The 25,912-nt window shown below is 37.2% G+C and overlaps 1 protein-coding gene across 1 annotated transcript in view; it reads right to left on the minus strand.

The window, feature by feature from the left end:
* The window catches only part of LOC104533097 (N-acetylated-alpha-linked acidic dipeptidase 2), a 33,193-nt gene extending 8,907 nt beyond the window's left edge, over positions 1–24,286 (minus strand). The window contains exons 1-14 of the mRNA XM_010178470.1: positions 24,143–24,286; positions 22,492–22,603; positions 19,291–19,477; positions 17,790–17,891; positions 16,860–16,985; positions 16,019–16,205; positions 14,818–14,911; positions 14,439–14,537; positions 12,202–12,287; positions 11,479–11,598; positions 10,980–11,062; positions 7,590–7,653; positions 4,956–5,023; positions 247–338 (exon numbers count right to left, since the gene is read on the minus strand). Coding sequence (XP_010176772.1) covers positions 247–338; positions 4,956–5,023; positions 7,590–7,653; positions 10,980–11,062; positions 11,479–11,598; positions 12,202–12,287; positions 14,439–14,537; positions 14,818–14,911; positions 16,019–16,205; positions 16,860–16,985; positions 17,790–17,891; positions 19,291–19,477; positions 22,492–22,603; positions 24,143–24,224 — 1,502 coding nt within the window. The 5' untranslated portion in view covers positions 24,225–24,286. The remainder of the gene's footprint in view (positions 1–246; positions 339–4,955; positions 5,024–7,589; positions 7,654–10,979; positions 11,063–11,478; positions 11,599–12,201; positions 12,288–14,438; positions 14,538–14,817; positions 14,912–16,018; positions 16,206–16,859; positions 16,986–17,789; positions 17,892–19,290; positions 19,478–22,491; positions 22,604–24,142) is intronic.
* Between the last annotated feature and the right edge of the window lie 1,626 nt (positions 24,287–25,912).

Genomic DNA, 25,912 nt, shown 5'->3' on the forward strand with positions numbered 1-25,912 from the left:
TTTTCTACTAGTAAAGGGCCTTTAAAAAGTGTGAGGTTTCATTTTACAGCAGGCATAGATGTCACCATCATTAAAAATAAAGTAATAAAATTTGATTTTATTTTACTTTAAAAGATATTGCTAGAGAGTCACCTTGTACTAAAAGGTTTGGTAGTGCTGTCATCAGTAGTACAGATTGAAAAAATCTGGAGAATAGCCATGCTATGAAATGATGAAAATACTGGGAAAGAAAAGCTAACAACTTACCTGGGATAGCTATTATTTTCAGTTGCAGGATCTTTCTCAAGCCAACTCTCATAAAGAGATTTATTTTCATAACCCTCATCAGGGCTTAAAATCTGGAGAGGAAAGTAATATAATCTCATTGGACTCCCTCTAACTCAATTCATTATCAAAAGAGACTTTGACAGCTATCATCTGCATCATTCTTAATCAACAGCATTGCTGCATGCAGGGAAGTACACATACATTATTTACATTTGTTACATACATTTATAGATCCCAGCCACGAAAAGCATCTCACAGGCACTTGGAACCAACCACAGAGAATGGGGAAGAGCAGGTTAAAGGCTCAAGGATGCTAACTGGAGCTCATCCACTTCTGGGGGAAGTGGATCCTGGGGATTTCTAGATTTCTTACCACCTTATTATAACACCGTGTTGTTCACACACAGCCACATATATAACATTATGGAGCTCCTCCAGCAGCCAGGATGCTCCAGCTGCTTTTCTGTCAGTAGGTAAGGGGAAATTGCAGCCCTAATCCTGTGGAGGTTTGCCCTGCACAGCAGCAATATTGTCTCAACAGGCTGAGCCTGAAATTTGACTGCTTTTTCTATAGGAAGAGTACAAAAGAATTCTGCTAGGACAGGCCAGAATTAATCATTAATTATATTACAGCACTGCCAAGGGGATCAAACAAGACTGGAGCACCATTGTGCAAAACACTGTATGTACAAATGCAGGTCCCGACCTTACCTTAAAAAAATTGAAAAGCTATGTACACAGGATGGAAAAGGTAAGTATTTGTACAGCAATCATACAGCCAGGAAAACTATGAAAGAGTATAAAAATTACCTGACCAAAGCTCTTAGAAAATCTGTGGCAGAGGTAAAAATAAATCAAGACTCTGGTCCTGGTCTCCATCTACACTTAAAAAAATCTTTAATAGACCTGGTTCTTTAAATATAAGATTGGTTATGATGTGCACAGGATTGGGATTTTTTTTTTTTTTTTTTCAAAATTAAAACCCCATAAATGTTCATGGCTAGATGCACACTCCCACCGTATTGTTGAGACTTAAATTCTGCATTGAAAAATATACAGACTCCAAATTGAAAAAGCAAAGAGTCTTGACCTCTAAGATTGTGTCAGCAGCTAGCAGCAAAATAACAACTTTGTGAAGCAACTGCTTGGCTGCTGTCATTTTTAGGGCACTTTGATCAAGTTCTAGGGCTAAATCGAAAATGGCACATTAATAAAAGCAAGTTGAACTCTGACATATGGGAGTAAAAGTACTCCATGCTCTGGCAGAGATATTTTTTTGACAGCTCTGGTCATGTAAAAATCATTGGCCAGCTTTTACATACAACACTGAGAGCCTAGTAAAACATACTATTTACCCTGACTTAGATCCAAATCTAGAATCAGCATAAGCTTACTGCTACCTCGAGGGAACATGCAGAGTTCTTGTATAAACAGAAAGTAAGAAGAGATGCTCAGAACAGGGGAACTGGAGCTGGACTATTGCAGATGTTGGCTGGTGGTGACCAATTGTTTAAAGCCTAGCAGTAGAGCAGGGCCAAAAAAGTCTTTCAACAGCTAAATGTCCCATCTGCATGCTGAGGACCACATTTAAACGCAGAACTCCTTGGAAGATGACACTTCATGTCTACACAACATTTTTTTTGGTGAGAAATGGCTCACTAAAAAACAAGAAGAGCAAAGAGATCTTGGGATGTTGGATGCTGAACTCTGTAATATGAACAGAAATAACTTTCTTCTGGACATGCATAATCACCCACATCTGCACTAATGTTTTTTCACATACTGGACTTCCTGAATGAAATTCATTCCCATGCAAAAGCCTAATGCAAAGCAATAGAGAACATTTCAGTCCTATTCATGCTGTTTCCAAGAATTAGCTAGGACTCCTGAAGTGCACAGGCCTTTTCACTGTTCTTGTTCAAGAAACTACCAATCAGGACATGCAAAGACTTAATGGGTTGAAGCTTTGATGTGTACATCTAGCTTCCCAATGTCGTCCAAAACCAAATGCATTTCAGTTGAAATAGCAAAACTAAGAAAGCAACCACTCTGCCTTAGTCTTTCATGACTTTATACAAGTTACCAGAAAAGACATAACTTGATTAGCAAAGGTACAGGTTATCTTTGCTAGAGGCTACCTAAATTCAAGTGAAGAAAGAAAGAAATAAAAATAGGCAGATCCCTCTGCAAAGCAGAGCTTCCCTGTCCTAGGTGTTGCTTTAGTTTCTCTCTCTCTTTTGCTAATCCAATTCACTGGAATTTTTAGAGACCTGGAGAATAAACATGTTTGACCCCTTAAATTAATTTTATTCTATGATGCTAGAAGTAGAGAGCTAAGTAAAAGTTGTGCCACATTTCTACAGAGTCTATCAGCCACCTGTACACATTTCTATGCCAACAAAAATGTCCTGCTATCTAGAAGTGGTCCTTCAGCAAAGGTCCTTTGGTATCCCTGACTTCTCTACAAGAGTCCATCAAAACATCTTTTTCCCTTAGGAAAATTCCAACAATCTCTATGAATGATCTTACAGAAAAGTTCAAAAGAGTATAAATGTTCTACAGACAGGTTTCACAGCCTGTGATTTATAGATCATTGGAGGTCACTGGTGGCACATCAACACTGGTAAATGAAAGACTGTTTGGAAATGAAAACTACAATGTTCAATCACTGTAAAAGTTGAACTATGATTTTATTTTTCAAAAAGATGAGAGGTGGTTCCAAGTCTAGCAGTAAAAAAAGGGGAAAACACTCCTCTAGAAAAATGTGACAAGGAGTGTCTCAAATTTATTTAGCAAGTCAGTGAAAAAAAAAAAAAAAGAATAAAAAGAAAAAAGGATTGCAGATATGATTCTTTGGACAGAGACAATATGATAAAACTGGGGAAAGCGCTCTTCAACTGTGTACAGAAAGCAGAGAACAGCAGAGAATGAGAATGTTGTTGCAGAATCCTGCTGTGTGGAACAACAGAAGAAAAAAAAAGTAGTTGTGGGTTTTGTCTATAACAAGCTAACAAGAAAAAAAAAAAAACTAAGACGTTCCAACAGTGGCTTTAAGGAGGTCAAGAAATAGTAGAGATTTTTCACTGACAACTCTATACCATAAGTGGCCACGTCTGCAGCAAGCCACTTACCCAGGGATACGTTTTTCTTCAAAAGATAAACAAAGTAAAAAAATGCTCTGGGCTAAATACAGTACCTCACTCTTGGTCTTAAATCAACTATTCAACTTTTGCTGGGTTTGAGTAGAAAACTTCAATTAAAGTATCATACAAAGGACCTGAGATTGGCTTTTTTCAAAATTTTCCTATTCAGTGTTATTTAAGCTTTTAACAGTGGAAGCATAATGTAAACAACAGAAAACCTGACAACTATTCCATAATTCCACGCTGTCTCCCTGCTAAAAAGCTCCTAGAAGTACATTATATTCATCCATATTCTTCATAGCTCCATTTGTAAAGTGGCTTTCTGCAGACAGAAAGTAAATTATTTTATCCAGGGCCCCACAGCACTAGGGGCATATGAATTTTTATAGGTGAAACAGAATGACCTTCAGTGTGCAAAGTGTCACAGCTAACATTTGAACAAGCACAGTCTCTTCCCCAGAGAGGAAGAAAGAGTAAGATAGAAAGAGTTGATAAGAAAACAAAATGTAGAAAAAAAAAAAAAAAGCAAACATGGGAATAGCATAGACAAACTGGCCCAGATTAAACCATAGCATTTCCAGTGATAAAAGAAAGTAAACTGCATTTGAAAATAACTCAGGTTGAATGTATCTAATGGGATGGGAGACTAGTAGCTGTAGTCATCCTACCAAGTGCAGATTTTTACACTGGATCAAGTCACTTGGATTCCCTAAATATCAAGGGGAAAAATAGTTTGAGAGTTCTGTAGATACAAGAGTAGACAACCACAAATAAATGGTCAAATGAATCTTATCCTAAATGTACCTACTTCTACCCATTGCCTTTAAAGGGGGCCTATGTTTTTAAGTCAGGTAGAAACATCTTCTGTTAATTGAGATGAATGCAGACCTGAGGATAGTGACAATGGCTCATGCTAGGTGCCTGATCTGGTTAACTAACTCCTCATACAGCCCATGAAGTTTCATGCTTTAGTGGACCACAATCTTTCAGCCTTATGATAATTCATCCTGAGAGGTGAAAGCAAAGGAGACATGATTAGAACACTTGTAATCATGCAAATCCATATAACTGGCCTGTTATAAAACCCACTCAATCCTTCAATATTTATCACAGTATTTCAGGGACTCAGTGAGATATGAAGGAGGTTCAGGGGAAACAGACAGAGAGACAATGTGAAAAAGAATAGATTCACTTTTGCACATGAAATAGAAATTTACAATGCAATTTATTTCCTTGAATGCTTATCACTGTAGAGAATTTATCTTGCTCAGGTGTTTTATTATCTTGTTTTTGTCACTGTTATTTTTACTATATGTTACAAATAATATTCCACTTAGGTCAGTGACACATTTCAACCTGGGGAACTGTGAGCCTGGACTGTGTACCACTGACAAGATGTCTTGCTATTGATTTTGGTGGGATCAAGATTCTTCCAGCACAGTGATATGATAAATCCAATACTATTCAATAATACAATTGTATTCAATAAACTTGCAGGTTTATATTTTTAGAAAATCATAAATAATAGACACTCTGATTCTGTACCTCTTTTGTCAGATTATACACCAGTTTGTAGAGAAGAGGAGTGCAGTCAACTCTCAGTGTGTAGTTGCCTGAAAATGAAACAAAGACATGGAAATTTCCCTTCAAATACCAGTAGCATTATCTTCTTAATGGATTAAACCCTGCAGTTCTTTCTTAGACAAACTTCTTGACTCCAAGGCAAGAATTTAGACCTCGCCTCAGAATATATACAGAAATAGACTACTTGGTCACATTGTATAGCTACCGCTAGTATACAATAATGTTGCACTGGTTATGGTACATACACAGTAATGTAATTAAGCCTTCCCAGAGTTCTAAAATATGTCCAACTATCCCTCGTTAACTACAAGCCCATGTCACTCATACTCCCGCCAAACCTTGTGTTAAACAGAAGGCAATGGTAACACCCTGTTTTTTGTAGGATGTGAAAGTTGGTGCATTCAGGAACAGTGCAGCAGGAAAGACATATTCCCTGCAAGACATTCTAAGAAGTCTTTCAATGCAGCTGCTTCTTCTCTTATCCTAACGAGGACTTTCTCACTGTTTTTGCAGACTGTATATGAAAGACAGGTCATCTTCTGAGTAAGAGACTTGCAAGACATTTGACATTTTGTATTTCAGAACTAAGACGCATCCAAATAGGAAGTAACAAAGATGCAGAGCAACGTTTTCATATATTGTCTACTAAACCTCCCCTTTTACCACCATGCTGTGTCTTGTACACTTTATACCCATGAGATTTCCACACTGCCTGCAGGCTATGATGAGCTTGGTAAGTATCTCATACCAAAGTTCTCAGTTACAGCAACAAGAGCCCCATCGAAAATAAACTATTGCTACTTTTGAGGCAGGCAGGAGTGTAAAGTAGTCTTCTCTAGACTACAGCCACTGGACAGCAGCTGGGCTCTGCCCTCAAATACAGACAATAATAAAGGGGGGAAGGGGGTAAGAAGGCTTGGACATAATAAAACTTAAACTCTCAGATAACAGTGTTATTAGGTTTTGATATGGTTTTAGACTTTTGGGTCATCCTTTGTACAGTGTGTACTTACAAGACAATTAGACTGACAATTACAGAAAACCCCATGATGATGGAAAAAATACTAGATATGTTATGAATCTATGTTTAAGAACAAAAATGCTCAAAAGGATGACCCACTCTTCTTCGTGTTGCTAAAGGACAATGAATAGAAATAATTTGCTGTCCAAAATGTGGCATAAGAAGTGCTGTGGTGAATGTATGATGACCACAGAGTATATGGATGCTATGGCTGTATATGGGATTTTAATGCTCAGACAGGTGAAAGATGTCTAAGGTACTTAAAATAGTACACTGAATATGGTGTTCTTTTCCTTATTACATATTTCTTTTCCAGTGGTTCTACTTTCATATTTTCTTTAATGCATAAAGCACAAGATATGTTTGAATAATCAAGATTTGGAAGAAAATTGTTAAGGCAGCAGCATGTTGGCTGCAAAACAACTAAAAAATGTGTGTTATAATCCATGCTGAGAATATGAAGCAGTAGTAAAGCTATTATTTCATTTGTGAGATCTTCTAGGTGTGAAATTCTGCTCTACTTTTTCCACAGCATGTAGGCTGCATAATTGAAGGAACAGCTCTAACCCTCCCTATACCCCAGCTCCAACTGAGCATTTAGAAACTAGGTTTGGCTTTTCCTTCTTTCCAATCCTTTTGTGACTGACAAAATTTCCAGCTGACAGGAATAAAACGAGTTCTTAAATATGCCTGTTGATATCCATGTAATTCACACACAGTAAGCCCAAAGAAGTTGAGTTTAACATGGGAAGAGCAATGCCTTAAATAGCTGACATTATGATGTAGGACAGCATCACAGCACTCTACTATTATTTCAGCACAAACAACAGCAAATGAAGTTCTTCCATAATAAAGCTCAGCATAATTTAAGAAGGATTTCATGATTTAGATCATAGTGTTGGGCCCATAATTCAAAGTAGCATTCCTGTATGACAGGAATATGAAGGGATAATGGTGGATCAAGTTTTTTGTTCTCCTCAGCACTTTTTTTTTTTAGAAGAGCCCTGGCATAATACATATGTAACTCCCTGCATATTCTTCTTGCTCATAGCAATGAACAAGGGTGACCACACTGGTCAAACACACCAAAATGGGTCCCACTCACACAAAATGTAAGCCTAAGGTCTCAACACATATTATCTTAAAATTGTAATAAATTACTGTCCCAAAATATTACAGTTCCACAGGGAAAGAAGCTGGAGTTGCAAGCAGAACAAGGAACAGTGTGCCTTATATTAAAACTATAATTGTAAATTAAAGCTAATGTAGCTAAGAGAGAGTTTAACATTCAGATTGCTCTGTTCATTAGCACAGAATACTAAACTCCTCCAGAGGAGACATTCTGGACTCCACACACATGGGCTGCAGCTCATGGATGGCACTACTTGCAACAAGAAAGCAACATGAGAATTTAAATTGTTCTCTCTCCCCACTTAATTCTGTATTTGCTACACTTATTCTGAACATCACATTATCTATCTTATGTTTGCCAGCTCTGGATGCAATAAGTAATACACAGTGAACTACTAAAATTGACAACTGTGAAGTAAAGTGAGTTTAAAATTAAGACACACCTTCTATAGAAGAATCTGTGTTGATGTAAGCAACTGCCCGTTCCTGAAGGACTCTGGCATTTTCCTGTGGTTGTAGAAGTGTAGTTATTAGTTTCAGTTAGTAACATTTAGTCAAGAGCATGTTAAGTGCACAGTTTTTTACAGCATCACCTTTAAGAACACTGGCAGGATAAGTAGCACTATGTACCCTACTTAATATATTAATTCTTGAGGATGGTTCAATGATCTGGGCATATGAAATTCACTCTGGCTTTCTGGGACTTAATTTGTTGTGGAAAACATCCACAAAATGTAGATGCTGCCTGCTGCATCACACAGGAGCAAGATGGAACAGGAAAATTACTGAACAGCATTGTAACAAGGTAAATTAAGATTATACACGTGTTTTAACTCTGCACTTGCAGTTCTTTTTTAACATGCAATATGAGAATGAGGTTAACCAGAATTCCTTCATGCTTTTAATCCCTAGTTATTCATGTGAGCTCCCAGCACTGAATTCAATTTTAACACTGATAAACCGAGGATTGCTGTTATTTCTACACTCTTCCATTTAAAAGAGATGAGTCAAAGCACTGACATTTCCTATTAAAATTAATTTGACTGACTGTTTTGAGTCAACCAAGCATTGCTTTCATGCTAAATAGATACACACACTTGTTTAATTTTTTGCAAACTGGTAATTATGTTTGAAATTGATATTCTAATCAGCAAGTGGTATTTTACTAAGTCTTGGCTTTGTGATAGATATTCTAATTAGGTTAGTAATTGACACTTGATTAATTCAATTTATAACCCAACTAATCATTTGTAAGTCACGTGAATTAAAAATTGAATTGGTAACTGATAACTTCATAATGAAATTAGTATCTTTAAAACAAACAGTAGAGGAGATTCTGCAAAATAATATGAAGAGAGAGAGTAAGCCTGTATATGCATACGTGAGGCCTTGCATACATGCAAAAGCATATTTGCAACATAAAGAAATTAATTTATGAACACTGGAGATTGACTGTGTAACAAAAGGATGTTGCCAGAGTTGCAGAGTCTTTTTGTTACACAGAAGATGGTGAATATCATGGGTTAATTTTCCTCAAGATTTAGTAGAAGACAGATCTGGCAGCTGCAGAAAACATGACCGTAAGCTGTGAGCAATGCTGCTAGAGAAACTGAATCTAATTTAGGTGTCAAAGAGGAAGAATGCATACCACCAAGATAAAGCAAGAAAACAATCATATAAAAACATTGAAGTTCAAATATGAATTGTGCTCATGGCTTCCTAATCTAGTACAGATGCCATTTCATGAAATAATGGATTACTAGATATTAAATTAGTATTGCAGTAGCAATATGTGAACAAATTAAACATAAAAAGAACTCCTAATTTATTCATGACTTGTTTTTCTTGACAGCATCTAAATATGTGCACAGATACAAAGACAAAAAATCACCAATAAAGTTTTATATACAATATACTTTCGTTACCAGTGGAGTTCAGGTGGGGTGAAACTTTAATGCCAACTCTTTAAAATCTCTCAGTAAATTATTTTAAAGATAATTTAAATTATGCTTTCTTCATCTAATATCCAATAAACCAACAGTTAGAGTCTATTGCAGCTGGAAGCTAAACAGTTTATGAGAGAAAGAATTAGTGCAAAACCAAGGGAACAGAAATCCCAGATTTGTTAACAGAATGATGGAATCCCTTTGGTGTTTTAGAGCATATTTCTGGTTTTGTTCCTTCCCCTGACACGTGTAATTTTGCTATGTAATTCTGCGGTTTACTGAAATATATGCCAATAAACTAAAACAAAAAGATGAAAATATTTTATTTTATAGATTATGAAAGCTCTATTCACATATCTAAATATAACCTTGTAAAGAAAATTCTAACAGAAGAACAAGACAGCACATTTCTGTTAAACCATTCAGTAATAATAAATTGACATAGTTCAGCAGAAATGTGTTTCATCAGACAATTTTCTGCCTGCTCTATTTCTAATTTGGATTTTACAGACAAAGCAGTGAAAACTCTCCTAAGACTTATATTTCTTACCAGAGCTGAACAAATCCATTTACAGGGTTAAGAACTGAACAGGGAAAGGAAGAGAAAAACATTCAGAACCTCCCTTATGAATTTCCCAACATCCTTCTATCAGGCAGAAATACAGACAACAAAAGTAACTACAGAACCATAGAACCATAGAATGGTTTGGGTTGGAAAGGACCTTTAAAAGTTAATCTAGTTCCAACCCCCTGAAGTGAGCAGGGACATCTTCAACTACATCAGGTTACTTAGAGCCCATCCAGCCTTACTTTGAATGTTTCCAGGGATGGGTCTTCTACCACCTCTCTGGGCAACATGGTCCAGTGTTTCACCACCCTCATTGTAAAAAATTTCTTCCTTACACCGAATCTAAATCTATCTTCATTGAGTTTAAAACCATCATCCCTTGTCCTATCGCTACAGGTCCTGCTAAAAAGTTTGTCCCCATCTTTTTTATAAGCCCACTTTAAGTATTGAAATAAGGTCTCTCCAGAGCCTTCTCTTCTCCAGGCTGAACTACCCCAACTCTCTCAGCCTTTCTTCGGAGGAGAGCTGTTCCATCCCTCTGATCATTTTTCTGGCCTCCTCTGGACTAGCTCCAGCAGGTCCATTTCTTTCCTTTACTGAGGACTCCAGAGCTGGACAGAGTACTGCAGGGGGTCTAACAAAAACAGAGCAGAGGGGCAGAATCACCTCACTCACCCTGATGGCCACGCTTCTTGTGATGGAGCCCAAGATATGGTTGGTTTTCTAGGCTGCAAGCACACATTGCTGGCTCATGTCCAGCTTTTCATCCACCAATACCCCCAAGTCCTTCTCCACAGGGCAAGGCAGAGATTGTCCTGCCCCTGAAAGTCTACAATACTGGCAGTTTCACAGGAATTTGGAACTATTCACTCATAGATTACCTACCTTTTCATTTGCCCAAGAGTATTAATGTCCACACAAAGGGTTTGATGTCCTTATAAATCACAGGTACATGATCTGGATTTTAGTTTATAGAAACTGAGGAATTTCTCAAATATAAAGTTAGAAAATAAACCAATTTAGGTTATATAAAATGCTATCATTCTGTTAAATGAAGGGTTAGATTTCCATATAGAGACCACCGAGGGACATTAGCTTTGAATCAAAGTAGATTTTTAAACCTTAGAAGAGTTAGTGCACTTATGTTGTAAGAAGTTAGGTAGGTACTTTGCATAAAATATATGAGGGCCTTACAGTACCAGAAGGAATCTCTTGTGTTCCAGTTTTACCTTGAAGCTATTGATTTCAGACTAGGAATAGGTGTCACTGCCTGCAACAGGCTTTCAAGTTTCGCTTTCTTTACACTACTTTTTATTTACCTCAGCCCATTCTGTGGAACCCAATAATCCAAATTCTTCTGCATCCCAGCTGGCAAAAATAATAGTTCGTTTAGGTCTCCAACCTGCAATCACAGAATTAAACTTGAAAATCCAACTTAAAGTTAGAAAGTCGAGTGAAAGGTCACCACAGTTAATTGAAATAATTTTAAAGAAATAGCACTTAATTGATATAGGAGTGAAAAAAATCCTCTCTAAACTCCTTAGAGAAACATACTATTGCAGAGATATTTTAATCCCACACAGCTAAGAGGGTACTATTGCACTGATGAGAGTCGTGAGGGAATAAATTGAACCAACTAAGATGCAATGCTACATATGCATCTCTTCAATGAATTTGCATCTGTCATAATGAGAAATACAACTTTCTGTGGAGGTGAAAAGTTAAATTAACACAACTGCTTATGGGAACATTCAACATAGTTCCTCAAAGCTTCTGTTTTCCATATCCATCATTTTATGCCTGTAGTTAGTAAATTACCTTCCATCTTCATTTTACCAAAACTGCGTACAACCTCTTGCAGAACAGCTGCACCCGTAGTTGGATCAATACCACCAAATACCCAAGAGTCTCTATGACCTCCTAAAATAATATATCTGTCTGGAAACAAACATACAATATCAATCCTTAATTAAAAATGCATTGAGGTTACCTGTATTTCCTTTGATTGCATCCCTATTTGTGTCAAACAAAATATGAAGTTTAATACGAGTGCTACAAATTTATTTTTAAGGTAATCTGCACTCATTCACTTACACTACTGAAGTATATATATAAATGATGATAAAAAATATTTAATACATATTTTCCACTTAAAAGCCTTTCATGTATATGGTGTGCTACTGAGTATCAACAATAGTGTGTTGAGGTCCCAATTCATCACTAGTTTTCCATACTTTCAATTGTGTTAATTTTTGCAAAGGCAAAATATATGAATGATGTAAGGGGAAACCTATTGTAAAATGGCAGGCATTAAAAAAAAAATTCTCTGACATCTGTCATTCTAGCATTCTCATTCAAATATATTCTTGGGAATGCCAATGAAAAACAGTGTGATGGCAAGGACAGGACAACTATTAAAGGTTTTGCTGGTTCTGTATTATCTGGCTATCTAAAAAACTTGACAATCCTTGCAACATGAGAATAATTTCACCAAAGACAAAATAAAGAAGGAATTAAAATCCTCAAGCTTCCAATGCTCACCTGGTTCCGCAGCTCCTCTGAGGATGCCAATGACATTGTATATTCGTGTTATTTTATTGTTTGTATGAACATGCATTCTGACTTTTCTGAAATGAAAAACAGTATGGGGTAATCATCCCTGACTGAGAGGCAATAAAAAGTCAGGGTAACAGCCCGTAAGCCAGAAAGTTTGTGCTTCTGTTCTGCTTTGTGTGTTCAGCAGCAATCTAACCTGTCATGCTGTATCAGTGTCCCATTTTTTATTTCAGGTTAACCTGCTGACAGAAAGATGCTTTAGAAATAACCCTATGAAGTGGGCCAATCTATAAACTTTCAAACATTTACAGAATTTATTGAATTGTTATTTATGGGAGTCACTCGGATAATCATGTATTAGAGGAGTAAACTGAAAAGTATATACAGTAATTGAAAATACCTTTACATTTTGATCAAAATCATAACTGTGGATATTACATACTTTTATAAAGTATACACTTTGGTTTTCTAGCACAATTCCATGTAATAAGATAAAACTTGGAGCGAAGGTCATTAGAAATATTAATCTAGGAATAAATTCAAATCACTGTTTAGGACACCAGATTTAAGTGATCAAGATTGGTCAACCCTCCACCACTCCATACCCAGTAAAATCTGCTTGTGAAATTTTATAAAAAGGAAGGAAACTCAGGTATTAGGAGAGCTAAAAAAATTGTAGCATTCAGCCCTTCTTAACCTGTAGAAGAAACAAAGCATCAAACAATGCTTTTTTTTGTGTCTGGCAAAACCCCAAGAGTTTAACATTTGAAGTTATCTTTTCAGCAGCAAATCTGCATAGCTGTCAAAATCAAAACCTACTTCAGGATAGCTACTGGATCTTTGCCCAGAAAATAATTTACAACAGTGCCTTAAGCATGCATATACTTGCACACTTTTCATGTGTAAGTGACTTTCTACCCACCCTCAAAAAGTTCATACCCTCAAAAGGTTCATACCCTTCCTACCTACCCTCAAAAGGTTCATTTTGATCTCTTCAAAAATATTTCCCATGTGTATGTTTTGTGGATGAATTATAGTTTCTTTTCTCGCTTTTGCTCTTCAAGGCATTCCAAACAGAACCTTAATTATGTCAAATATGCTTTCTTACTCATTTTCCTACTTTATTAACTTTCAGCTAGTGTTGAAGCAGAATCGAAAAGAATAATAATCATTGCAGTTGTAATAAAATTATATACTCAGACACACTGTTGTTTTGCAGGAGGTGGAGCAATGATAACGATACATCATTTTTACTCACTGTTCATTGCTGTTTGCTGCCAGTCCTCATAGCATAAAAACTGATGTAAACTGAAACTATTTTTATGTGACATATTCCTATAGAAAAGTGATCTTTAGCTTTATCTATTGCAGATTATCAGCTATAAACAAGGAGGAATGGTATGACAGTCCCTCACAGCCAGCCAAATCCCTGACTGCCAAATGCAGCTTTTACATTGTTTGGTCTGCTGGACCTGGACAGTTGTGTTTCTCTGTTAGGGCTGAAAAAATGTAAACTGCAAACATATTATTGCTAATCCAACTGGTCAAAGGTCAGTTCCTCACAAACAAAGTAGTAAGATATACGTGCTTTGGGTTCTTCTGTTCTGTTATTTTTCAGAGCTTTCCGCCATGGGCCCCACCAGCTCTGGGGAACAGTTGAGGGACTCCAAAATAATCTCCACACTTCACAGCTCTAAGTTCACAGAAACCCTAGGAGGCTTCCAAGGGACAAGGGAAAAATGCATATAAGAGAACTACTGAATTGTCAGTACTTCCCCATTGGACCATTACATGCTGGCTGACCTATTGTCCCCTTGGTCATCAGAAACAAGAAAGAAAGACCAAATCTTGAAGTGAGGATGAAGTTTAGGATTAATTCCACAGTATTTAAAAATGTCAACTTATGGCTATATAACTGTTTTTTAAAAGGACCAGTGAAACAATGTCTGAACCTTAAAGTAAGGATTAAAGTTAGAATGACAGGGCTGAACTTTTACCCTCTGAATCTGTCTATCTGTTGATAGTGGGGACGTTGAGCAAAACCATAGTTTTGATAATTTATTTTCAAACTCTGATAGTTATCACCAAGTGTTGCCCACTCAGAAGGAAGTATGTTTCTCCAGAGTATCTCTAGATGCATTGTTTCGCAGTCTTTCTCTTGTTGATATTTTTTTTTTCAATATTTTATAAATATAAATTTTATATATAGTGTTGAAACAGACCTTGTAGAAGAGTTGTCTGCAAATCCTGGCCCTAAGTTATAAGAAACATTAAGACCTCCCTTCCAGCTGCTGTCTGGAGCTCCAGGTCCTCCCATTGCACTGTTAAGTGAAAACCAAGACAAATGTAGTTGACCAGTAGGTTAAACCTTGAATTCCCTTAATGATTACTGCACCTAAACCAAGGTGGATTTATAAAATTCTTAAAAACATGATACCAGAAACAGATTGCCTTAAATTTTCTACATCTCCTGAAGCACACACTATTACAAAAGAGCTATAAATACAAGTAACAGCATAGAATTTACCATCTTACTATAAAAAATTTTGCTGCATATTTGTGAATACTGACTTCTGGTGAGGAGGACTGATGTATACTCACCGTAATAATACTTCTGCATCATGATATCCAATGGGATGAACTGGGATTTTGGGAATCCCTACACCTTCATTAACTTTATACCTGAAAGTGTACTCTGAGAAACCAGAACAAAATGTCAAGTTTATAGTGTTCTTAGCAACTTTCACCAAACTGGAAATACTTTAGAACAGTGCAGCCACACAGTAGCCACAAGCATGCATCATTTTCTTAATTCTTACATAATTTATTAGATATTGCTTCTGGGAATCCAAAATTTAATGACAGAGCCATAAACTCATAGTGCAACTTCACAAGTACATAAGAGAAGTCCCCACATTTGATGCAAGGTTAGATTTGCTGTCCATCTGTATTATTACATCTCAAAGCTAACTGTGGGATAACCAACCTGGTGTGTGAAGTGAAGACAGCCCCTGTCTCACACGCATTTACCTCTGTCAAAGATAGTCAATGTTTCTCTGAATCTGACGGGTCAGGCACACACAATCTATCTTTTTTTTTCTTTTTTTTTTTTTTTTTTCAGGATGGTGCTGTTTTATGTTCCCAACAATGGTCACACAAGGCAGTAAGATTTTCAGAAGCACCCCTGTATTCCCATCCTATCAGCAGATAGGACTGGTAGGCAGTTTAGTTCAGACTAAGTTCTGGATGTCTACAAGGACAAAATAAGCACATGGTGCCAAGTTTTAAAAGACTCGAGGCTACTGTTATTTTTAATACAGAAATTTTACTCCCTCTAAAAAGGATTTTAAATTGTTTGTCTGCTTGAAATTTAGAATCAGCAAGGAAACATACCTCCAAGCAAAGGTATTACTCCTCTTTGATGGTAGACTATAAGCTAGTTTAAACTGGTCCTCTTGAAAAACACAGATATTTAAAAATGGCTATAAATTCTCAGTCATTTTCTACTGCTTCACAGTCTGTAAACCTACAGATTCTGCTTTTCTAAGAGCTACGAAGCTGGGATCATACAAAGACGCTTTCCTAAAAGCTTAGTTTCCCTGTCTAAAGCAATAGCAACCAGTTGAAATGACACACAAGTAGAATTTAGTCTGCAATAGGAAAACTAACTACTGCTAAAAATTTTAAGCAGTTTTTTTCTTTTGCATCTGTACTGAAAATAGATGAATCTCTAGTGCCACAGTAACTTCCAGCACCAGTTTATAAAGTACATGATGGCCCAGGGTACAGATCTTTCACTCACCTTTTGCAGGATAACCGGGTGTTAGAGGGTCCCCAGCTCCATTCAGGTTTAACACATTCCCACGCTGCGCTCCTCCACCTGGAAGGTTCCAGCCACTTGGATAGGGATCTACTCCTGGGGCACAGTAGTCAGCAGGGTCTGAATAAAGTATGATCCCTTGGGCTCCTGCTAATATGGCATTTTTAACCTGTGAAAATATTTGCTTTTAAGAAATGCTTTTTTTTTTTTAATGCAGTAATAAATCTCAGTGTTGCAATTTACTTTCACAGGGACGTAACTTTAGAAGTTGTATATGTGGAAGAGTTAAAATGATGACAGACTCAGCAGAAGAACAAACCATAGTGAAATACAGCATGTTCATTATTTGTGTCACACTTTTAGTCATAGCCCAAGGCTATGAAATGAAGCACAGGACATTAAACTAAGGCACAAATACTGACCACTGTCCCCACTATCACCAATTTTGTCAGACTCGTCTAAAGTCTGAAGAGTTAGTCATTCAATCTCTGTGCTTCAGATTCCTCATCAAATACTTACTTCTTCAAAATACTGCAGTTCTATGGATGACAAGTATTAAAAACCTTGGCTTAACTACTCAGTTCCCTAAACTAACCACTTGCAAGAGCTGCCTAAGGAGTTTGCAGTCATCTCAGTCTCAGAAGATTAATACACTCATTTGGTTTTATTGTTTTGGAAGTTATTCTCACAATGCAGTCACAATGGATACATTGCAGGCTTCCTTCTGCTCAGATGTTTCAACTTACAGCCCTCGTAACTCCCACTGGCTCTACCACAAGCAGTGTCTGACCCACAGAGGAAAAAAATAAAACACAACCCTTACTTTGTTTCCTCTGAAGATCTTCCCATATCTGGCAATGACAATCTTTCCTGTACAGTTAATTCCCATTTCACGCTCCAGCTTAAAAAAATCTTCAGTGCGGCCATAATTCACATACACCAGATCTGCCTGCACAGAAAAGAAAAGCAGTATCATGGCAACTGATCCTTCAACAAACAAAATATCTATTTTGAGAAATACACAGTTTTATTCACTATGTCTGATTATTTATAGGGGATTTTTTTTGCATTTCTACAAATAAGAAGCAGTGCCCATAAAACCAAAAGATTTCCATAATATTATATAGGAAGTCTTGTCTCAAACTCTTGACCTTTCTATATTATTCTGCATTTAACAGCAGCCCTATAAACTGAGGTTGGAATCTAAACCAGCACACTTTGCTAAACTGACAAACCTCTGTGGCTATGAACAAATAGTGGTATCCCTTGTATACACAAACACTTGCTATTATGATTTCATTCATCTATGCAATGCAATGTTCTCCCTGATTTATTTCTCCATAATGAATCATCAGAATAAATGAGGAACTTTTCTAGCATTTGAAGACATTCACTTAATCCAAAATGTCTTCCAAATTGAATTATGTATTGATATTTCTACTTAAGACTTAAACAGGTCCTCTCCATATGATTGAGTAATGTGGAGTAATCTGAAATGTACCCAACATTTTCCATAACAATAAAAGCTTTTCTCTTATTATGTAATTCAGACTTTGACAAAGCTTTTTTTTCTAATAGGAGACTTCTAACCTTCACACAATACGTGGCTCAGCTATCCCTGTGTCCTCTTATACGAATGGCTAATTAAAACTACTGCAAGAAATATTTTGAGAGGTTGGAGCAAACTATCTCAGCAAGTGTTTTGCAAAATATGACTTCAGCTAATAATACTCTTACATAACTTTTTTCTTACCTCTGGCACTCCTTGTGCTGAAAAAGCATTATATGGTGGCAGTATATCAGTAACATTTTCATACCCCTGTGGAGGTGGTTCAAACAATGATGTGTTGAAAATCTATCAATAAATAACAGAAGTCTTTGGTCAAACACTCTACCTCCAGGCACAAATTTGTACACTAAGCTTGGTTATTGCAAATTATATCCTAATTTCCATATAAACTATTAGCAAATAATACAATTCTAACTAACACGTGTAAGAGCAAACAAAAAAACAGCTAGGTATAAATAGCTGAATTTTTATAACAGAATGGAGATACGAACAGAGAGAGATAGATCACTTGTCAGAAAATGCTCATCAGTCACTGCCTGAGCCTAAGTGAAGAAGCAGTTGAAAATTGCCAAGAGGTGGTGTCAAGAAAAAGACACCTAGTTCATCCATGCCATCACAGGGTTTTTTTGCAATTAATCCCATCTATATTATTACTCTTCTCTTCACCTCTTTGCCAGTTACACTCCAGTTAAACATGCTGCCTTTTATCACTATCTATTGTAACACTCATATTGCCTCAAGGTTCGTGTTCACTCTGTCACCTTGTGAGATTATAGCTGAGACTGTTACAGAGCTTTTGGAAGAATTTCTCCATTCATTCATCTCTAAACTCAAGTCATCCCCAAGCACATATTTCTTAGTTCCTACCAGGGCTCTTCATCCCTCTCTATGTGCTATGATGCTTCTCTAGCAGTCCCATGTCCTCTCCTCAATAAGGTTCCTTGTCAGATTTTACATCTACTTCTTTATTGCCCTGAGTGTACAAAATGTAGAAGGTGACTATAGACCAACAGTTTATTATTACTTCCAAAACTAACTTAGGAGACACCATAGGAAGCCAGTAGAATCAGCATCAGAGCAAATGAAACAAGGCAGCACTTCATACAACAGATACTATCTGTGTAGCATTCCTTACCTCAGCGTGTGGAAGCAAAAACTGTAAAGCAGTTGCATAGGTACTTGGAAAAGAGATTTAATGGGGGCCAATAGCTGGATAAATACTTGGAAAAGAGTCTCTTTAAGAATCCTCATTAGACCTAATTGCATCATGCTCAGAGAACCCCTAAGCTGAAAACAGGTAGATGCTGTAAGAATTGCATGCCTTATATACATTTCTTTGTTCTTAAACTTCCCTGTCCATCCACTTAAAGGCTGTTTATGGAAACAGGATATTGGCCTAGATGTAACCTTAATCTGAACCAGCATGGACATTCTTACACCTTATGGTTTATGGTGTTAATTGCAGCCTCTCCACACATCTACTGCAGGAGGCACTGAGATTTCATCCACTCTGCTGTTCTGCTGTGCAGTCTGGAAAAACATTTCTATATACGAGCTCCCGTTGCACTGGATTTTTTCCCCTATTATAAACACATGCTAGGTTGAGTGCATGGGAAAGCAGAGGAAGACACTGTTTCTTTAAAGAAGTCTTACATAAATGTAGCTTAATCATTAAAAAGATCACCTCATTCCCTTGATTATCAATTACTGAGATGTAGTTTGGCTGCTTTTCATTTGGGTACGAAAGAAGCACATCATAATGAACAAGTTCTGCTGAATCCAGTCCAAATTCTTTCCACTGGCCTTGAATTTGTTTGGCAAGAAGAAGATTCTGTTCAGTTCCTGCGAGATGAGGCAGCTTGGTAAATGAGCTAGAATAAAACAGAAAATCACTAGCAAGCAGCAAATGCACAACAATGAACTCGGATCAGTGTGTACAAAGCTTATCTTCAAGCCACATGCATGGAAAGTAAGATCTTATAGTTAAAGTCGGAGCTGTACGACATGATTGTTTATCAAAGTCTGCATCAGCATAAACACAAAATGTAGTCAGAGCAGAGGATCTTTCCTGAGGCCTTAAGATAAGTCAGCTGAACCTTTCTCTTTCCATAACAGAAATAACCACATCTACACACAAGCAATGAAAACCAGTGTTAAAGGCATTCAGCAAAAGAATATGAACAGTATGCAAGGAGTAGAAATAGATAAAGAAAAGCTACATATTCAGAAATAATAATTCCAAATTATTCTGGTGTCTGATGATGGGTTTGTACATTGTTGGAATAATAGGTACTAGTAAGTTTAACTTGAAAAGCATTATGTCAAATTATCAGCACAGATTTGTTCTTTTTCTTTCTTAATCAGAAGCCTGAACAATAAAAGCCTTCTAAACAACAATTACATCCAGACCAGATATAACACAAAATGGTGATAAACAGTCAGAAATAATATCCAGCCCCTCTGGGCTACCCTACAGAAATCTGTCTATAATTTGTTTGGCCCACTGATCAAGTGTGTTATGGTGAATGCTGATCAGTCAGCCAGGTACTAAGCACCAGCTTTAAATTCCCAACAGGCTACTTGTTAATGGCTGCCCCACAGAGGTCAGATACCATTAATTACCATCAACTAGTGGTACTAAATACCATGATCAGTACCACTTCATCCTGTCAGTTAAGACTATTTTCAACCTACATAACTTGTTCTTCAGTATGCCCTTCCTCAGCTTCCAAATGAGAATGCTGTGGGAGATGATGTCCAAAGCCTTGTTAAAGTCAAGGATGTCACAGCCACTGTAGCATCTCCACTGATACACACAGACGGTCATTTCCTTAGAGAAGACAATTACCCTGATCAGGGTGATCATATAAACACACAGTAAAAATATGCTGACCGTTCCTAACTATCTTTGTGTACTTCATGAGTTTGGAAACAGACTCCAGAAGGATGTTTGGTCACTGTTCCAGGGACTGAAGTGAAGCTGACCCACCCACAGTGGCCCCAGGTTGCCCTTCTTGCCTTACTTAAAGACGGGCACAACATCAGCCTTTTTCAGCCACCAAGGACCTCCTTCAATCAACAGAACTTCTCACAGGCAGGGGCTTTGCAATCATAGCATCCAGGTCTTTCATGTGAATCCCACCTGGCCCCTGGATTTGAATGTATCTAGATTCTACATATAGACCATGACCTTCTGCTCTCTGCTGTTGTCTCTCTTTAAACTGTGCAGGTATGCACTGAGGTTCAATGCCTTTGCCAAAGCTTGTTGCCTGTTTTCTTCTTGCACTTTAATTCTCTAAAGTATTTTAAGTACCTTTTAATTCCTTAAGTATTTTAGTTTAAATAATACATATGCCATAAGGAAAAATGTACTGAACAACACTTGACACCTTTTTTCAATTTTTAAATTCCAAACAGTTTCATCCTTTCCAGAACTACAATTCAGTACTAAAGTCAAGGTGTTTGATTTTTCTAAGACTCATGGTTTGTTTTCCCTACTTTATAAAACCAGATTTAGTAGTCTGAAAAACTAAGAATATGGATCGAAATTCTCAAGTTCACATTTTTAATGCTTTTGAAAAACTTCTTGGATAGTGTATTAATATATTTTTTCTGCAGTTCCTACTTTTTATTTGCATTTAGGAAAAAATAAAAACCAGTGTGAAGCATTTGGTCCATCATCAAAGCAAACAGACAAAGCAGATATCATTAATACCCTATGGTCAAGAAATTTGAGCATAATTGCAAAGCTATTTCATGCTGTCATCAAGCTCTATGTTGCCTAGACTCTCAAACATAATCTTCAGGAACTCTGCAATCTATTGAGAGCAGTAAATAAAAACAAGATAAGGCCTACAGATTTACAAAGCTAATTGATTTTAGAAATGAGACCTTTTGGTTTTGGAATAAATGTACAGAAATCAAATTTGACAGTAATCCTTTGATGTTTATGATGTGGCTGCTGACTTACATGTTACTAACCAGAGGTTATATTTGTTTACTTTTTGTGTGAATATATTTGTTCCTCTGTAGAAGATAGAAATATGCACAATAATGATTTTTTAAAAAATTATTTTCAGTGGAATACATAGCAAAATAAGAGGCTATTTCTATATCCCCAGCATTTTAGATATTTTAAAACTGCATGGATGCACTAGGATGCAAAAAATTATATTTAATAGCGATTACACCATGCAAGACTTAACCAACCATACACACCCTCTGTGCATGGACAGGACCCTTCATCTTCTGAAACAGAAGACTGGGTACAATGGGATCTCAAGGACCCAATTAACAGCACATTATCCAATATGGTCACACAAGGAATTATCAGTTGTAACTGCAACTCAGTGTCATGCAAACTTCATAGCATTTTTCATGCTAAATTTTTAACATACTTATTTCCTACTTAGACTAGATGGTCAAAGTGAAGGTTTGAAGAGATACTGGACAGATTACCAATCAAATGTAATTAACAGAAATCAGTGTATCCCAAATACAGTAAAATCACCTCAGTCTGAGACAAGGCAAAGTTATCCAATGTTAGAGCTTCAGGCACTTGTAAGGAACAAACAGAGACTAACACTGCATTGAATGGAAAACCATAATAAAAAAGCATGATAAGCACTGGCAGTAATGCAGCTGGCGGGAAGTACACTTAACAGTACAACCACTCCAAAAAGGTAACTTCAAAAATAGAGGGGGTGGAACGGAAAGGTTATGAGTCTCTCCTTTCTCCTTCCTCAAGATATTTTGTACAAAGCAAATACTTCCAAAGCATCTTAATAGCTCTGCTTTCACAGGCTGTTCATTGGAGCTAATGTTGCCACTTTCTGGCTTTTGTGACCGATTAAATTATTTAAAAACCAAGAGACACAGGGCTTACCGAAGGAATTGCTTGATGTTTTCTGCTTTCATTTCAGCCACAAGTTTCTGTCTTACATTTTGATAGACATCTGAAGAGTAGGGGTTTTTTTCAGTCGGTTTTGTAAACCATCCTGAAACACATTTGAAAAGTTTCCTACTTAGCAAGAACAAGAACCTCAGTCCTCACATATTTGAGTCCATGTGCAACCTGAAGTACTGAACAGTCTCACTAAAACCACGGGGATGAATAGGGCTTAGAGCACCCTCTGCCAGCGTTTGCTGGCTCAAACATAGGAGTGCAACAGAAAAGCAAAATAGACTTCATTGACTGAATTGCCAAAAAAGTGTCATAATTAAAAGAATGCATCCTAAATCTCAGGTAAATGTCATCCCCTTTTTAAGGCAAATTCATCTCTCATTAATTTTAAACTATAGTTTAAATTCTCAATTAACTGTTTGCAGTGAGAGGATTGAACTCCTGATACTCAGGATGAAATTCTCTCATTTAATATATAAATATATTTTAAAATATGTGCATAGGTGAAGGTCTAGGACTCAACAGCCACACTGGCAGCATTATAATAGTTACAGATTTGGGGAAAGGTGAGGTTAGTGTATTTAATAATTAAAGGAATAAAGTTAACTGTGACCCTAGTCAGTTTTAAAAAGTTAAAGATTTTACAGTTGCCATAAATTGAAAGGAGAGAGCGTATCAACTATATGAATTTATCTTTAAAAAATCCCAAATCCTTTTACTATTAAAGCTAGAAAATCTCAAACTGGGAAAGTTGTCATAATAAAACAATCTATATGTGCATAATATACATGCATAATATATATGATTTGTTAGACTTAAATGCAATTGTAGTAACACTCTGAATATAACAGTGATAATGGATTAGGCCAAAGGTCAGTGTCCTGTTTTGGAGCATGGCCAAAATATGATGTTCAATGAAATGTATAATAGCTCAAGCATCAGAAATTTCCAGCTCAGGGATCTCCGAAATCAAACAAATACTTTTTTTTTTTTTCCATATTTAATAGCCCTCATGAATTTTTTTTTCATGCTTTAGCCTTAGGTGTGTGATACCACACAAGTTTAAAAAGGACAGATGCAGACATGCAATTTTAGACTTAAAATCAAATGCTACAAGCGACTGCAGAAAAGAATCTAATGTTCTAGTGAAGTTCATTGTACATGACGGAAAATTCAGTAGCTCCATTCTTGGCTGTCAGTCAAAGCTCCTCCTCCTCTTCATTCTGCCCTTACTTTCTAAAATAGCAACTGAATAGGAGCATTTAAACAGATCTTCAGTAAAAATCAGGAAATACAAATAAAAATATAATCCTAGAGGTTTTACAATCACAGAAGTCTCAAACTCTTCTATTAATCTCTCCTCTTTGAGTGTCTGACTGCCCGTTATGGGAAGCTGACAATTCAGCAGGGCTGGTCTCAGGCTGGAGCGTACAGCTGTGATACTCCTCACTCCCTAAAGACCAAAATGGCTAGAGAGAACGACCTCTTAGAAAAACAGTGGGACGAGTATTTTATAACATCCCTAAAAAGCAGTACAATCTCCCTGAGAGGGAGTTAATCACAACAGGGGTTGCACATAAGTATCTGTAGAAGGCGAAGGCTGCAGACTGAGCCCTGGTGTCTCTGTACTCACCTGCAAGAAAGCCCAGCAAGAAACAGCCCAGCAGCCCGGGGCAGCCCAGCCATGTGCAGAGGGTGGCCTTGCTCCTGGCCATATGGGCACTAGTGGCCGGCAGCTTTGCAGGCTGCGAGGACAGGCAAGCAGCTGCCTTCCTCCTCCTCCCTCTCCTCCTCCTCCCACCCTCAGCCCCAGGGCTGCCCCTGGCTTCTGTGATTCTCAGCTCTCCTCCTGCCTAACCAGCCTTAATCCCTGGATGATGATACGATTTCCTGAGTGTGATAAAACACCTCCATTTCTTAGTCTCACCCCACAAGGCAGCTTGTGCATAGCTGTATGTGTATCTCCGTAACAAATATGCATCTAAACTGTGCACTAAGCAATGCATAAGTACTATTTTAAAGGCTATTTTTATTAATTATCAGGACTTTCTAGTTTTGAAACTTCCTTTTTTTAGGCTTAATCACAATCAGTATTTGTTCCAGTGGAAGTGGCCAAGAGATGAAATGGAGGAAGGAAAAACTTGTTTTCCCTTTAGCCAGGAAGCCCTGAATTGTTCCCCTTTGTAATCTGTGGTTACATTAATCCTTGGCAAGTGATGAATACTTAGAGCAGCTCAGAATACAATTTAGATTAGCCAATGGGGACATTTCCAGACGTCATCCAATTTGCAACTGGGAAGAGCTGCAAAATTATTTCCTGTATTCTCTAGCTTTTTACATTTTGGATTACAAGGTTCTTAGGATCAAGTTTTCTTAGTCTAATTCAACGAAATCCACCAGTATCTCATGGGAAAGGACAGAAGTTCAGCCCAGGGAATAGTAAAGATATTTTCACAGAATCACAGAATCATATTTTGTACAAATTTACCCTGGCCCTGCACATCACTCCCTGCTGGTGAGTTCCTGCATGGCTACGCGGAAGCCAAGACTGATCTTTCTGAAACTGATGACCCGGTCATCTGAGACCAGTTATCTGGATGAAGACAGAAAAGCTTTTAGGGGAGCCTGGACATGCTCCGAGTTCTTAACACTCACTCCCAAAAGAACCCAAAGTAGATACATCTTGTGAAAGAAAAGGCAGTGCTTCAAGTATCAAAACTTTCTTAAATAGAGTAGGTTAAGCTGAAAATATTCAGAAACAGCTGAAAAGACTGGTTAATGTCCTAATTACTTCACTAAGGCTTTTCAGAGGTTAGAGAAGAATTATACCACTTTGGTATTCTTCACTAGTCACAGCCACTGTCTTAAGCATATGTCTGGATGTCTTTGTTCAAATGATAAGCACGTCCCGTTTTGTGATCTCTTTTTCTGTCATTTCCCAACTGCTCATAAGCCATCGCAAATTCCAAACAGCAAGGACTTTTCACACCAACATCTTACTTGACATATACAACCAGATGGAATTCCACCTACAGAACTTATAAAGAATGAGCATATTGATGTATTATTAGCATGTATATAGCACCACAGGTGTAGGACTGGCACATAATAGACAGTAAAGTGACAAATGCTTTTGGAGATTACTATCTAAATTCGTCCTCACATGATGATAACATCAGTGAAGGAAGAAGATAAGTATAGCAACAGTGAGAAAGTATGAAATGTATTTATTCCTATGTCTACGTCTTTCTAAATTGATAAGGGCATCAGCAATGCTGAGGCTGAACAATAGCAGCAACCAAGCATCTTCTACCACTACAGTCCTAGTACTATTAGTTATTAGCTGTGGCATGACCCTCAGCAAGTTTGCCTACGACACCAAGTTGAGTGGTGCGGTTGACAC

This window comes from Antrostomus carolinensis, unplaced genomic scaffold (assembly GCF_000700745.2).
Source record: "Antrostomus carolinensis isolate BGI_N321 unplaced genomic scaffold, ASM70074v2 scaffold45091, whole genome shotgun sequence".
Classification (NCBI taxonomy): Eukaryota; Metazoa; Chordata; class Aves; order Caprimulgiformes; family Caprimulgidae; genus Antrostomus; species Antrostomus carolinensis.